The sequence below is a fragment of the Primulina huaijiensis genome, chromosome 3 (genome assembly GCF_012295235.1).
Source record: "Primulina huaijiensis isolate GDHJ02 chromosome 3, ASM1229523v2, whole genome shotgun sequence".
Classification (NCBI taxonomy): Eukaryota; Viridiplantae; Streptophyta; class Magnoliopsida; order Lamiales; family Gesneriaceae; genus Primulina; species Primulina huaijiensis.
In genome coordinates, this window is record NC_133308.1 from 29,109,474 (window position 1) to 29,124,655 (window position 15,182).

General features: G+C 34.0%; 3 protein-coding genes across 8 annotated transcripts; 2 read left to right on the top strand and 1 right to left on the bottom strand.

The window, feature by feature from the left end:
• Positions 1 to 2,925: 2,925 nt before the first annotated feature.
• On the bottom strand, positions 2,926 to 6,283 carry LOC140974467 (ADP-ribosylation factor 1-like). Of its 3 annotated transcripts, none has more exons than XM_073437930.1 (7): positions 6,147 to 6,283; positions 5,158 to 5,331; positions 4,622 to 4,692; positions 4,143 to 4,262; positions 3,753 to 3,871; positions 3,431 to 3,512; positions 2,926 to 3,187 (listed from the first exon to the last, which is right to left on the bottom strand). In XM_073437930.1, exons 2-7 carry the CDS (start codon positions 5,303 to 5,305, stop codon positions 3,182 to 3,184), a joined length of 546 nt encoding a protein of 181 aa, XP_073294031.1. In that variant the 5' UTR covers positions 5,306 to 5,331; positions 6,147 to 6,283; the 3' UTR covers positions 2,926 to 3,181. The 3 variants fall into 3 exon arrangements, with proteins under 3 accessions (XP_073294031.1, XP_073294033.1, XP_073294032.1); XM_073437932.1 differs by lacking the exon at positions 6,147 to 6,283 and adding an exon at positions 6,078 to 6,096; XM_073437931.1 differs by lacking the exon at positions 6,147 to 6,283 and adding an exon at positions 5,952 to 5,970.
• A 1,306-nt stretch (positions 6,284 to 7,589) lies between these two features.
• LOC140974468 (peptide deformylase 1B, chloroplastic) lies at positions 7,590 to 9,901 on the top strand. 2 transcript variants are annotated; one of them, XM_073437934.1, is made up of 6 exons: positions 7,590 to 7,858; positions 7,979 to 8,117; positions 8,363 to 8,555; positions 8,628 to 8,738; positions 9,223 to 9,285; positions 9,432 to 9,901. In XM_073437934.1, exons 1-6 carry the CDS (start codon positions 7,615 to 7,617, stop codon positions 9,531 to 9,533), a joined length of 852 nt encoding a protein of 283 aa, XP_073294035.1. In that variant the 5' UTR covers positions 7,590 to 7,614; the 3' UTR covers positions 9,534 to 9,901. The 2 variants fall into 2 exon arrangements, with proteins under 2 accessions (XP_073294035.1, XP_073294034.1); XM_073437933.1 differs by having other exon boundaries at positions 8,363 to 8,738.
• A 1,491-nt stretch (positions 9,902 to 11,392) lies between these two features.
• Positions 11,393 to 14,984, top strand: LOC140974469 (shaggy-related protein kinase epsilon-like). 3 transcript variants are annotated; one of them, XM_073437936.1, is made up of 13 exons: positions 11,393 to 11,605; positions 11,855 to 12,044; positions 12,144 to 12,236; positions 12,448 to 12,507; positions 12,710 to 12,982; positions 13,382 to 13,453; positions 13,528 to 13,584; positions 13,693 to 13,833; positions 13,949 to 13,999; positions 14,152 to 14,247; positions 14,336 to 14,419; positions 14,533 to 14,635; positions 14,718 to 14,984. In XM_073437936.1, the coding sequence occupies exons 2-13, from the start codon at positions 11,934 to 11,936 to the stop codon at positions 14,801 to 14,803; spliced, it is 1,227 nt and encodes a 408-aa protein (XP_073294037.1). In that variant the 5' UTR covers positions 11,393 to 11,605; positions 11,855 to 11,933; the 3' UTR covers positions 14,804 to 14,984. The 3 variants fall into 3 exon arrangements, with proteins under 3 accessions (XP_073294037.1, XP_073294039.1, XP_073294038.1); XM_073437938.1 differs by having other exon boundaries at positions 11,855 to 12,035; XM_073437937.1 differs by lacking the exon at positions 11,393 to 11,605 and adding an exon at positions 11,623 to 11,737.
• The last annotated feature ends 198 nt before the right edge of the window (positions 14,985 to 15,182 follow it).

Genomic DNA, 15,182 nt, shown 5'->3' on the forward strand with positions numbered 1-15,182 from the left:
GCTGAAAAGAAAGAGACGAGATATGCGACGAAGATGGTGTAGCTCAATTTATATTATTTTTGCAAGTTGAATTAGCTTCTTTTTTTAAATTGAAAGACAAAACTTGAGCTTTTAACCTAACTTTGTTTTTATACCTATAATTAGGATATTAATTTTGCTAGGTTAAAGATTATGTACATAACGAGGGGCAGACCCAGGATTTTCAGAAAACATAGAGATAAGGATAGAAGCTAATCTCAAATATGATTGCAGCTATTATATATATAGGTTATGTGTGGTGTGTGTATAAGAACCATTTAATCAAGCCAATTCGGTTATATCTTTTTGTGTACACATTTATTGAATTGCATAATTGTATATGTTGCAGTACGAAATATGCGGCAAAACTTCAGTTAATATCTAAGATAAAATCATAAATAACTGAATTAATAATAAATAATAACATCGGATATGTGTAATAAAACACTGGTTTCGTGTAAACTTTAGTTTTTTTTATATGTGTAATTGTATGTATATAAGACCGAGTAATTATCGCTTTTAAACCATACAGCAGCTCAAACATCACATATTGATTACTTTACCTAGCCGAAACAAGTAACTTACCCAACAGTAACATTTTTTAAATGTTAATTAAGTATTTTTCGTGTAAAATTATTCGAATCCTAAATTAAGAATTTTAGAGATTTTAATTTAAAATTTTAAATAATGGGGATAGTATAAAAAATGATAAATAAAGTATGCCCCCATATATCCTATGATGTAACGATTAATCAAGCAATTATTAAGTTGTCACCCAAAAAAATTGAAATCAACTAATTTTTTTTAATGTTAATGTACATTGTGATAATTCATGCATCAAATTAACGAAACTAAAAAAAAAACTATTGAAAATGGGTAATTAACTAGAACCACATATTATCCTTTACAAATGTTTGCCACATGTAATGTAACTAAGTAAGACTACACAGAATCATGAGCATAATTATGGTACCATTTTTAGTAAATTAATTTCAATTAAGAAATCAATTTTCTGACTTAGTGATTCCACACTCTTTCTAAAAATGGAATGCCTTTGAATTAGACTGTGGACTTAAACTAATGATTAATTAATGTGGTGTTGTAAAGTTAGAGGATTGATTGTCTTGTAATGTTAAATGACGTTACTTCATACGTTCCTGACCCCAACTCTATTTGTGGCTTAAAAATGGATTAAGTTGGGTTTTATATAACAATATACCTAATTTCTAACAGAAAATTACATGTAATATAAATACTTTTCATTTTTTTATTTTGTTTCCGCTTCATTTACGATCTTAATCCACTAATTTGTATTTTTTCCAATTTTAGTACCATTCTTTCATCATAGTGATGATATGACAATGGAAAATGATGACGTGTTATTGACAGATTTTGACGTGGTAATGAACATTTCATACTAAAATTTTAAAAATTCGAAAACAAATTATTATTTGGATAATAAGTTAATTGTTACTGAAAATTAAATTTCTTCTCCACCCAACCTATCTACATGTTCTCACTACTGTATATATCACAAACAATAATATTAAATTTTTTTTTTCAAAAAGAAAAACCGATCTTTTATTTTTCGTATATCAATTTCTTTTTTGCATTTGTAAAAGATTGTCTATCTGCTCGGAGTGTAGCGAGTGTTTTTTTCGTATTTTTCCATCATTTTTTCGTATTTTTCCATCATTTTTTTGGAGCATTTTAATCGCTTGGTGTTAATTAGTGTACTTGGTGGGCAGGAATTTGAGTTTTTTTTTTTTTTTTTTATGATCCTGAGCAAAAACCTAACTTTGATTCTATCATTGTTAAGGTCGGTCTTTTTAGGTACCCATATGTAACAATAAAAAGAAAAAAGGGTAATTACAATATCTTTTAAATTGTATAATTTTTATATTTGGAGGATGAAATTTTTTAATTTTGATCAAAATATCAATGATTTGCAATAAAAAAAATATAACTTATGTTGTTGTACGATTTAAAAAATATATATTTACCATATTAATATATGTCATGCATATCCAATGTAGTGCAAAACTATTGAATAGATGTAAGTGTCAACTCGGCTACCTAACTGAAGACTTAGATGAAAACAGCCCAGCTCAATCCTTAGTGTTGCTTGAAGTAAGACGAGTTTTGTAATGCTATTTCCTTTGCCAAATTAGCTGACATCAGAGCAAACGTATAGTCACAAAAGACCTGGCTGATATTTTTTATTTTTATGTATTAATTAATAATTGATTCACAAATTAACAAAAGGGTTTTTTTAAGACAATTTTTAGTAATTTGGTAAGAAATAGCTGTATCACGCTGGTGAAACAGAGTGTTGTCAAATTTGTCGAGTTATAAGCTGTTAATAATACATTGTTTTAATTGAACTAAAGACCATAAATGGATCGGAAAATATCTTGATTTAATAAATATAAGCTGTAACCATGAGTGCACAATATATTGTTCTTGGTGAAGTAAATGCACACCGACGATCAAATATCTATTCTTCCACATTCAATATATCAAAATTATGCTTGGATAGATAATTTCAGATAATGGAATTCGAATCCATTGATTTTATTTCATTGATTTACTTAAATGAATTTCAAATCCAATCTAATTGTGGTAAAGTTTATAAATTGAGTGTAATTTGAAAGTAGCGGATGTCATGTTTCAAAATAAAGTGTATAATTACTGTCACGGTTAGAAAACCGGTACGGTAAAAAGTAAACTTTATGGTGTCATACTTTGTTCGTCCCAAGATATTATTTCAGTTCCTCCCCCACGTGTAGATAAATAAAACATATTAAAATAAATTTGAAATGATTTACTTGGCAAGCTTAATTGGATAAATATAAGGAGAACAAAGCCAATAACCATTTTTCAGCAGAAAGAATGGACGAATCACGATCACAAAAAATATCAAATATCAATTGATTTTAAGAATGGCAGTTAAGAAAGAGTTAAATGGATCAAAAGCTTTTACAGTCTACGCTGTTGGAGGAATAGCACAGCATAAAAATAGCAAATCAACAGAATCACATCACTACAATAAACCGAAGACAAATATTATAAGATGTTCCTCTAATGTTGCCAAGTCCGCAAAATGCCCAGACGCCAGTTTACGAATCAAATCAAATCAACCATCAACATAAAACCCTCCACGTTATGCCTGCAAAATAGAGAATTGTAGATGAAAATAAAAACCAAGGCGGCAGTTAGTTATTGAAGCAATGAGACCTGAAAGTCATTTAATTTTGCAGATAAGTTCAGAAGCACAAGAACCCTGGGACAAACGACGGGAGGGTGCGGTGCAAGGGCATCTCTTATTACAGATAAATTTTGCAATTGATAAGGTATAATCTCTAACTCATAATAGTTTTTTGGAGCAAAAAAGTTTATGTGCAAGAAATACCTTGCTAGCAATGTTGCTAGAAAGCCAATCAAGTCCTTCATAGAGACCCTCCCCAGAGGTTGCACATGTGCTCTGAATATACCTGTCAGGAGATATATCTCATTTAGTATAAAACATCAAATTGGTGACAATATATAAAAGGAATACAAGAAAAATTCTCAGTTTCTACAAATAAATAAGGCCAACAATACTCTCTGCATTCTGGTTATGTGCTGCTAGTAATTTCACTTGAACTTGAGCAATTTTTAATGCGCAAAGTCATGGAACGGAAGTCCTGATTACTGATGACAAATCAAACTTGTAAGACAAGCCTACTGCCTACCAATGGCGTTGACGGAGAGAATGCAGACCCAGCTTATCAGTGATCTCTGCGGCATTCATTGCATTGGGAAGATCTTGCTTATTTGCAAATACCAGCAAGACAGCATCTCTCAACTCATCCTGACACAACAAAAATGAGTAACCAATAATACATATTAGAAACAAGAACACGAATTCATCAAAAGCTATAGAGTTTCTGTGGATAAATCATTAATGCAGTTTCAGAAGAAAAATAGAAGAGCAAAAACCAATTCGTATAGCAGCAATAGCCATACGATGAAAAAAACATCATTTGTCGATAAAAAGGAATTATCGAAACTAGAAAGGCTTCCATAGGCTAATTGACAGCAACAATGAAATCAAGAATATAATATAAGGAGAGGTGACAGACCTCATTCAACATCCTATGCAGTTCATCCCTTGCTTCGACAACTCGATCCCTATCATTGCTATCAACCACAAAGATAAGACCCTGAGTATTTTGGAAGTAGTGCCTCCACAAAGGACGAATCTGAAAGAAAAGATAGAGTTAACCAGTTAAGACATACATAAATTAATAGTTGGCTAGAGATGATTAAATATGCATACAACAAATGGCATCAAGCTGCCTTTAAAAGAGAACAATAAAGAATATCAAACAAACAGACAAACACTGACCAATTTGGAGATAAAAACTAGATGAAAAAACTTCCTGGATATAGGTCCAAAAAAAAATTTATTTTCAAACTGAGGAGCATCCAAAGTCTCATATGCCACTAGTATTTTAAAAACACTATTTACAAGACTTCCAAAAAAAGGGAAAGCTCAACACATTTACAGAACATAGTTTACAGCAATTTCATATTTGCAACAACATAAGAAGAAGCTTACCTTGTCCTGACCACCAACATCCCAGACAGTGAAGCTAATGTTTTTGTATTCCACTGTCTCAACATTAAATCCTTGAAGCAAGAAACTCATAATCAGTAACAATCCAGGAAGTTGATGATGATTAAATTAAAATAAAAACTTTCAGAAACCGGTGCACTATCTTTTGCACAAGATAAAATAAATAATGCTCAATGAATCTAACTTATGTTATAGACCATAATTCCTTGACCCACCAGATATTTACTCATAAGACAATTTAATCACGGATAAAAAGAAGATGCATCTGAAACTGTACAAAGAAATAGTCATAGAGACAACTATGCTACCAAGGAGGCATCTTTCTTGAATGATGAAAAAAAACAGGTCAGGTAACAACATAAATACTACGAATCACCATAAAGCAAATAAAATCCCATGACGGCAGACAATGAACCACAAGAATAAAATATACAGTTTAGTGCGAGCTGCAAATACATAGAGACACAAATAGAGTTGAAATCAGAGTACTACTTCCAAAACCGGGCAAAAGGACTCACCAATGGTTGGGATTGTAGTAACTATTTCCCCGAGCTTGAGCTTGTACAATATGGTGGTCTTACCAGCAGCATCAAGACCGACCATCAGAATTCGCATCTCTTTCTTAGCAAAGAGCCTGGTGAACAGCTTGGTGAATGTAAGTCCCATCTTTGTCGGGCGGCAAACTGATCACTCTGCACAGTTGGTGAATAAGATGCTATTCGGTCAAGCTTGATCATCAAACGGCCCTATCCCACTGATCACTAAAAGTGAAAATTATTCCTTCCAGACAAGTAAGAAAATTTGATAACCACCGAAAAAGACAATCTGGAACACAACCAGAACCATGGAGTGTTTTAGCAAGCACAGTTATTAACACACAAGTGATTCACACTCGTCTCCAATAAAACAATTGATAACTTTACATAAGAATTAAACCAGAACCATTGTCATTGCAAATCAGGTGTTTATCAGTAACTCTTGAGGGGCTAAATGAGCTTAAAAGAGTTTCGAAACAGCAATAACTACATACAAAACCAGCTATCCAAAAAAGCATATACAAATTCAAACAGAATCAAAGCATAACCTCCAAGATCATCTAACAGATTAATCCACGAAATTCTAATAATAACAATCATAAATCAGGAAACACGTCCCGAATAAAGAGTAAAAATTGGTCATCCGATATGTGATTCAAGCCAGAAACCGACGTGTATGGCGTCAACAATTCAAATAAATGGCTTAATTGTACAGATCTAGCTGAAATACGGACAGACACTCAGATCGAATAAAAACAATACGAATCAGACCATACATAGCGAGACGCAACAGATAGATCGCAAATGAGGGAACTCATAAACGCACGACAAACAATTTCACCTTTCAAACGTCTTAAGCGAACGTAATAATGGAAATTAATACGGATCTAGGGTTTACTTACTGAACGAAAGAGGAAAAAAAATTGAGAAAATGACATGAAAGAAAAAAAGAGGAGAAGACTCGAGTTTACCTCTCGAAAGCTTCGCGGAAGAGTCGAAATGAGGGAGTGAACGCGCAGAACGAACGTAAATAGTAGTCAGTTGGTCGCTAATTAATGGCCATGTAGACATGACACGGAACCAATGCTTAAAAAAGCTGACCCTTCACAGTAATATTATTATTATTATTATTATTATTATTATTATTATTATTATTAGTAGTAGTAGTGTTTTTAGTGGAACTTCCATTTGTTATTGATTGTGCTATTTTGTCCCATCACCGCCTTGATCTTATTGGGCAAGCAACGAGATCAATTGATTTCACTTATAAAAAAAATATTAATTGTTAATGCTTTGTGGATAAAGGGGTCCACTATAAAGACTTTATGCGGCGGAGCATTGACGACACATATTAAAAGCATGTCGCCAATGGATGTATTGGTGGCGCGTCCATCTATGTGCATTGTTAATATTATTATAGCTCATACAAACAACGGCGTGCGAAGAATGCACACCGTAAATAATTATTTCAATGGTGAGCTATATATATGTTGTTAAAGGTTAATATTTACAACGTGCGCCACACACTGTTAATAGTCTTACAATAAATTTTGTTATTTATAATAGAACTCGTTATTTACCGCGCAAAATGCACGCCATAAATAGTTATTTCAACGGCGAGCTATATGTATACTGTTAAATGTTAATATTTACGGCGTGCGCCACATGCTGTTAATAGTCTTACAATACATTTTTTTTTATTTATAATAGAATTTATTATTTACAGTGCACAAATCGTGTTGTTAAAAAACGAGGATTAATTATAACATATTCGGATATGAGACTCATGTCACAAAATTAACTCGTGAGATAGTGTCATAGGAGTTTTTGGGAAGAAACAAACATGCCTTCAATTTCTATTTTAAGAAAAATAAATCTTTAATTTAAATAACTGCATTTTAAAATTGGGGGTAGCTGAAAGTAAATTTTTGTAGATTTTTAAAATAAAATATAAATAAATGGAGATGGGAAATCTTTTGCTAGGATTCAAGAGAATAATAAAATATAGTTTTATATAATTATATCATGTTTCTTGCAAAAAATATCGTTTGCACATCATAATAATCTTCATAAATAATTGTAAATACAAATAATAATTTATATTTTATATTTATTTTAGTCATCAAAATTTGGGTCTAAATGGATTAAATGATAATATTGATGACTAATAAATAATAAATGATATAATGACTCTGATTGTTCTTTTTTAAATAATCATCTAGCATATATAATTAGTAAATTAATAATTCACCATATAAAATGTGAAAATGATTGATTTATCAAAATAAATTGAGAACCGATTGATATATCAATAATTTTGTTTGAATATCCTAAACTTAGGGTAACTCTTCTTTGATTAGCAAATTTTGTTGTAATATGACCCTATCATTTTTATGTTTTTTATAGGTAAAAAAGAAAAACCCCTGTACTGCCGCTGCTATGTGGTTGATGGCTCGTGCAACTTATCTCCATTCCTCCGTAGTTAACTCTCGGACATGCTTCCCCTCCCACCGCAGCTCAGCGGCTCTATCGTATTCAAATAACCTCACCCAAATACTACCCTTTTCCTCCAGAAGACATTTCCTTTTATCGTTTAACCAGTATGAGAACCCCCTCAAACTGCTAATCACTGCGCAGGCTCGGCGAAGCTTTTCATCCTCGCGTGAAGAAGCATTTGCTTCTGGTAATCAGTCACATTATACACATTTTCTTTTTTCCTTCCATTTAGTCGTTGATTAGCTCAACTTGTTTGGGTTTAAAAATTCGATGTTGCTAGCTCATTTTGTTTGCGATTTTTGGATAGCGGCTGATTTATTGTATGGGGGGCCTCTTAAAATTGTGAAGTATCCAGAGCCATTTTTGAGAGTCAAGAACAAGAGAGTCAAGACCTTCGACGAGAATTTGAAAAAGATCGTCGATGAGATGTTTGATATAATGTACAGGTGATTTTATTTTTTTTCCTTCATGTTGTGAAAGCTTGTTGATCAGTGGATGAGATGCTTTGAAATTCATGACGAGTTGTTTGGATGGGAATATGCATTCATTTCTATTTTAGGACACATCGATTTGAAAAGTGTCTGGAAATTTGAGTCTATTTAAAGTTTGGCAGCTCGCATTGTGGTACTCAGACTTGTGATAATTTTCTATTATTTTACCCAGAGTTACTTGTTGACTTCTTTTCCTGCAGAACTGATGGAATTGGACTCTCTGCACCACAAGTGGGGATAAATATTCAACTTATGGTGTTTAATACATTTGGTGAACGTGGTGAAGGAGAGGAGATTGTTCTTGTTAATCCACGCATCACTAGATATTCCAAAAAGATTGTTCCCTATAACGAGGGTTGTTTGTCATTCCCAGGGATTTACGCTGATGTGGAGGTATCTGATACTGAAGTATATATGCGAACCACAATTCCTCGATTTATTTACTTGTATTATCTTACTCCTCAGAGACCAGATTCTTTGAAAGTCGAGGCGCAAGATATTACAGGTGCAGAATTTGAACTTAATTTGACAGGACTTCCTGCGCGGGTTTTCCAGCACGAATATGATCATCTACTGGTATTTGTTATCGAATTTGTATTTATATTGCTTTGATGGAAGGACAAAAATCAAGCATATTATTTCTTGACTAAATTATTTGACGATTATCCAAATCACGGTTTCAAATTCCTCAACTTCATTTTTAATTATGTTTCAAGTCAAAACAGAAACAAAGTACTTCAAACCATCGATTATTGGAGTCTCTTCCAAATCTCTCTCACAAATGAAATGGTTCAGTCCAAATGCAACAAGGTCTTGATAATTTACCATTGTTGTTCACATTGCTCGATACCCTACGCTATAATATGTCATTCATGATCTAGTATTGAAAATTAACTTGTTTTAATGTGCATATTGTGTCGGTGTCGAGATATTTTCAGGTATTAACAGAACTTTTTCAAATTATTAACGAGGGTTAGCACCTCTTGTAAATATAATCTGAAAAGGAGCGGAACTGAATTTTGCTCCATGTTGGAGTGTTCTAATTTGAAACAAAATGCAGGGCATCCTATTTTTTGATAGGATGAGCGATGAAGTTCTTGATAGCATTCGCGTGGATTTACAGGCAAGTGATTCTTACAATCATAGTATATCATAATCTAATTGTGTGATAGAATCTGGCTGTCTTTTTTGCCTAGAAATATTTTATGGGTAACTCTTACAATGATTCATGGAAACATCTTGATTAGTTGTTGTCGTTGTTCTTAATAGGCCATGGAAAAGAGTTATGAGGAGAGGACTGGATCACCAAGTCCTGAAAAGATTGATAAACGCAGAAGAAAGATGAAAGCTGTTGGATTTGGAAAATCTTGATTACTCTCATCATCGCAATATTCTCTGTTCCTCTGTCACATTGTTGAAGTCAATAAACTTGCTTGGAAAAAACGAAGGGCGAAGAAGCAGAAATTGCAAGTGTCATTACTCGCAATTGAATCGTGTGTATGGAATCATAAAGTTTTTTACTCGACAAAATGAGATTTCCGGCACTTGTTGAACTTGTAAGAACATTCAGTTTAGCATAAAGTTTACTCTCATGAACAAAGGGTCCACCAATGAAGTCAGAAGAGAAGAAAGTGTGTTACATCATACCATGTTAGATCAGTGATGAATATTGATGTGAATTTAAGTACAGTTTCTGTAAACTAAATTTCTTGTGCAAGTTTGAATTTAAGTTCCAGTTCTCTCACTGTATCTGATAAAGAAACTAAAGGGAAAAGGAGAACAAAGTCATATCAATCATACTTATCAATAATGATTTTCAATTGGATAATATTATATTTTGTTATTTGTTCTCATTGTTTGTTTTATCAGGTGATTTTTGTGTGTTAAAACTAGGGGTGATGATTTTTTTTTATTAACCACCCTGATCGAATTGCATCGTACTGTTTTTGCCTCGTTTTTTTCTAAAACACGAGCTATACTCAGGAATTAGAACTAAAGCTAACGAGCCAAGCATTCCTGAAGCAGCTGAAGGAATGCGGTTAGGCAGCTATGGAGCTAGGTTAGGCAGCTATGGAGCTAGGCATGAGCTAAACAGACCGACTATATCACACGAGGGAATAGAGTAATGGTCTATCGATCCATGTTTGGAAACTTCATGAAATCGAACTTTTAATAAATCCATATTTCGATGATTACATAGCATTGATATTTTCATATCTGATTTGAAGAACACCTCCGGGATCAAGCTACGAAAACGCACATTTCAAAATGGTTAATCTTCACCGGATTTCTTTGATTATCTTGTCATATAACATATCAGAGTGATGTTTCTTTGGGCTTCTTACCCATTTGACTTGAGCTACATTTGATACACTCAAATTTGTAATGGAATTTACGATAATTTATTGTTTAAATAGAATTATGCAATTAATGGGATCCTCGACCGAATTTATTTAGAATATCGTATACGCATTTAGATTTGTTTTAGCAGGTCATAAGCTTTAACATCTTACTTTAATAAAATATCATGACGTTTGGTTGGCATGAGAGTAGAATTTAAATATGTTGATATCAGGCATTGTAAAATCTTTATTTAAATATGTTGATATCAGGCATTGTAAAATCTTTTTATTATAATAATTATAAAAAAATTGACATGATTCTATTAACATAGCATAAGAAATATCTTTTGACATATTTTGGAATCTGGTTTTTTTAATTCACAAAAACTTCGTGATCGTATCTTGAGTACAAAATACATATCTAAGTGAATTAAAATTTAATTAACAAAAAATTTAAAGTGTGAATTAAAAAATATTCAAACAATTTTTTCCAACAGCTTATGAATTCTTTTAAGAAATTATGAAATAAAAATTTCTCAATGATTAATTATAAAGCTCGTTCAACTTGACAACATTTTTTGAAACTGTGGCAAATACAGATTGCAACAAACAGGCTGAATTCTACACAAAAATGCTTATTGGGATGGCTCAAGGCCAAAAAATTTTCAATCGGCCCAAGAAACGGGCCCCACGCAAAGGACCATTTCCACCAGATCATCGTGCTGTGTCTGGTCAAACAAATGTCAATCTGTCATCCAATTACAACTCAACAAGTGTCTGTCCAGCGCAACTTTCCGGACCCGGGAACTTCCTATCAACTGGATTTGACAAAACCATTTGGGTTCCGCCAGATTACTTCTCTTATTACCAGACAGAGTGCCCTAAGAGAGAGACAGATAGATATACTTGGAAAGAGTAAAAGACATTTTTCCTTCCTCGGTCAAAGCTTTTGACACTTTCAAGCACTCCCCTCTTTCTCCACTTTTTGCCTTTTCTTATTCCCAATTTCTCTGAAATTTCCTAGGGTTTCGTTCGTTCTTAGCACCAGCTGTACGTTGAATTCAAGCTTGGAAGTCGCGAAATGTGGCTCTGTTGATGCAGGTGTGTTTTATTTGTACAGTTGTATAAAAGTTTTGTGATGCTGCCTCGTTTTCCCCCCCTTCCATTTTTATGTTTTTTTTATAGGAAGTTTAGCTGCGTTTTTCTTCTTAGATCCGCTGATAGAGATCTTGTGTTTGTTTTCTTCTTCATAGTTTTGAATGTTTCGTATTTTAGTATATCAATACTGAATTATTGATTTGTAATGGTTGTTTCTGGCTTGTTTAATCTTTTTCTTTTACCTTTTGTTAGGTTGTTAAGTTTTTGGAAGCTGAAGGTTTACTTGTTTAGCTCGTTAGAATAGAGATTTTTAGTCATCGCGTTGTCGAGTATGGAAGCAGGTGGTGTTGTTTGTGAAAAGCCAAAGTGTGGTGCGATGCTTGTGGACAAACTTCCGGAGGAAATCAATGAAATGAAGATCAAGGATGAGAAGGTGGAGAAGGTAGCCTTTTGTGGGGGCCTTTGTGCTTAATTTGCTATTGTGTGCACATTTTACCTGATGGCAGCATAATTTGTGTTTGTTTATTGATTATGGTTGCAGGAAATGGAAGCAACCGTGGTGGATGGAAATGGGACCGAAACAGGACGCATAATTGTGACGACTATCGGTGGTAAAAATGGCCAGCCCAAGCAGGTAGAATGGTAGAATATTCCGAGTAGTGGCGTCTTCCATTATTTATTAGTTTCTGCATGGCCGCCTAAAATTTCAAGATAATTAGATATAACATCAGGAATTTTGAGGTAACTAGATAGAACATTACATCTAATTTTCCTGTCAGTCATTATCATCTTGCTTCGAGCTGTCTTAGAATAAATTGTTCACTGCATCTATCTTGTTTGATCAGACTGTAAGTTATATGGCGGAGCGAGTTGTGGGACAAGGATCATTTGGGATTGTATTTCAGGTGATTTTTTATGCATTACATAGTATATTATAATGGTCACTGGCGGGGTGCCGGGATTCAATTTTTTTATTATTTTTTGAGGTTGTGGAAAAAAGAATTAATACTTGTACAGTCTGTGCAACAAGACTTGAAATCTTTCTTTTAAAGTTATTATATCCACAAAGCAGAATATTTTTTTGTAAATGTGCTTATTTCATCGCAGGCAAAGCATCTAGAAACTGGTGAAATGGTCGCAATCAAAAAAGTTTTGCAGGATAAAAGATACAAAAATCGTGAATTGCAAACGATGCGCCTTCTGGATCACCCCAATGTTATTTCACTTAAACACTGCTTCTTTTCAACCACCGACAAGGATGATCTTTACCTCAATTTAGTTCTTGAATATGTTCCTGAGACACTCTACCGAGTTGCTAGACATTACCACAAGGCGAACCAACGAATGCCAATGATCTATGTCAAGCTCTATACGTATCAGGTCAGGAAGCTTGGATAGGCTGTGATGCTTAAAATTTGTCCAACTTCTTAAGTAGTTTCTTTGTAATGGTAATTGAATTTGGTGGCGTTTGTAGACATATTTTCACACATCTAGTTATTTGAAACCAATGTTGGAATATTTTATCTAATTTTTATTAGCATTGTCTTTTTAGTTTCCTATCAAAAAAAATATATTAGCATTGTCTTGGATTTATGTTGTTATCTATCGTGCAACTGGGATTGTTTTGAGAGGTAAATGTGGATTGATGAGGTTTATTCTTCAAAGAAAAATCCGTTGGTTGAGCAGTTAGTAAAGTGAATCTATCGCGATGAATCTTGTGAATGATTTAGTTGCTGCACCTCAGGTGGCTAATTCCTTCTTGTTTTTTGGGATGCACAGATTTTTAGAGCTTTGTCATACATCCATGGAATAGGAGTCTGCCACAGGGACATCAAACCTCAAAACCTTTTGGTACGCGCTTGAATATAAATGTCTCTGGTCATTGTGGTTCAGTTGTTGTGATCTATTAAATATGTTGTTTGTAGGTCAATCCCCATACCCATCAGCTGAAACTTTGTGATTTTGGAAGTGCAAAAGTTTTGGTACGTTTATCTAATCTCCTCCTTGATAGTGCTGCTCTTACTGGCTGGACAAGCATCCATGGCAATAAATGATTCTATGCTCTAAACTTTTTATATCTTATTTGACAGGTGAAAGGCGAGCCAAATATTTCTTATATATGTTCTCGGTACTATCGTGCTCCAGAACTGATATTTGGTGCCACTGAGTACTCTAGTGCTATTGATATCTGGTCTGTGGGTTGCGTTCTTGCTGAACTTCTTCTTGGACAGGTTCTTATGAAGTCTCACATTTTTGTTAAAACTTATATATGTGGCATGATGTACCATTTTGATGATATTGGTTTATGGCTTCTGTATTTTGATCGCTTGTTGATCTATAATGCAGCCCATCTTTCCCGGGGAGAGTGGAGTTGATCAGCTTGTGGAAATTATCAAGGTAAAAGCGAATCTACTATCTTGGTATGATCATATTTATACTATATTTCTCTAATTCTCTTAACATATTTATGCTATATTTCTCTAATTCTCTTCATCCTCTGAGGATCATAAATTTAATGGCAGTCTGATTTGATTATCTTTCTATGAAAGGTACTTGGAACACCGACGCGTGAGGAAATAAAATGCATGAATCCAAACTACACCGAGTTCAAATTTCCCCAAATCAAGGCTCATCCATGGCACAAGGTTAGAATCTGTCTCCAGGCTATCATGCCCAGTTCTTATAATCATTTTTGTCTATATGTAGTTTGTATTTAGTTTTTGTTGCCTGCAGATTTTCCACAAACGGATGCCTCCTGAAGCTGTAGATCTCGTGTCGAGACTTCTTCAATACTCTCCAAACTTAAGGTGCACTGCCGTAAGTATCTCCGACTTCTTGATGCATAATTTATTTCCTTTGTCACATCTTTCTTTTTTGATACACCAAGTGCTTTTAGACCCTTAGATGGATATTTTCACTTGTTTTTGCAGTTGGAAGCTTGTATCCACCCGTTTTTCAACGAACTCCGTGAATCCAATACGCGTCTTCCCAATGGTCGTTCATTACCTCCTCTCTTCAACTTCAAACCCCAAGGTTAATTCTTCAAAACCTTTGCACCTTTGTTTTTATTGTTCTGGCCACTTCATATTTTGAGTCAAGTTCTCTTTATTGACAGAGTTGAAAGGAGCATCTCCAGAACAACTTTCCAAACTGATACCTGAGCATGCTCGGAAGCAGTATCCGTTCTTCCTCGGTGCCTGAACTTCCTAAAGATGCTGGTGTATACTTGTAGCTGATTTGTGCTTGGTGGTGTTATTCTAATCTAATTCGAAACCCCGATTGTACTGACTTGTAGTGATTAACCTCGACTGGATGTTCGATTCTTTTGTTTCCCTTGTTCTCTAGGCTAATTGGCCAATCTGATGCAGGACTTGTTTTCTTCGATCTTGTTAATAGTTCCTATTATGTCAACGTTTTACCTCCAATCTGGGATTGAATTAATTGTGTAATTTGCTTTATGTTAAATATGTTTCCGTTGCACAAGTATTCGTGTGAAATATGCAAGTTTTTATGTTTGTGGAGTCGCTGTCTGGTGGGTTTTCATGTACCGTTTCCTCGATTGATTTTTAAATCCGTGTTT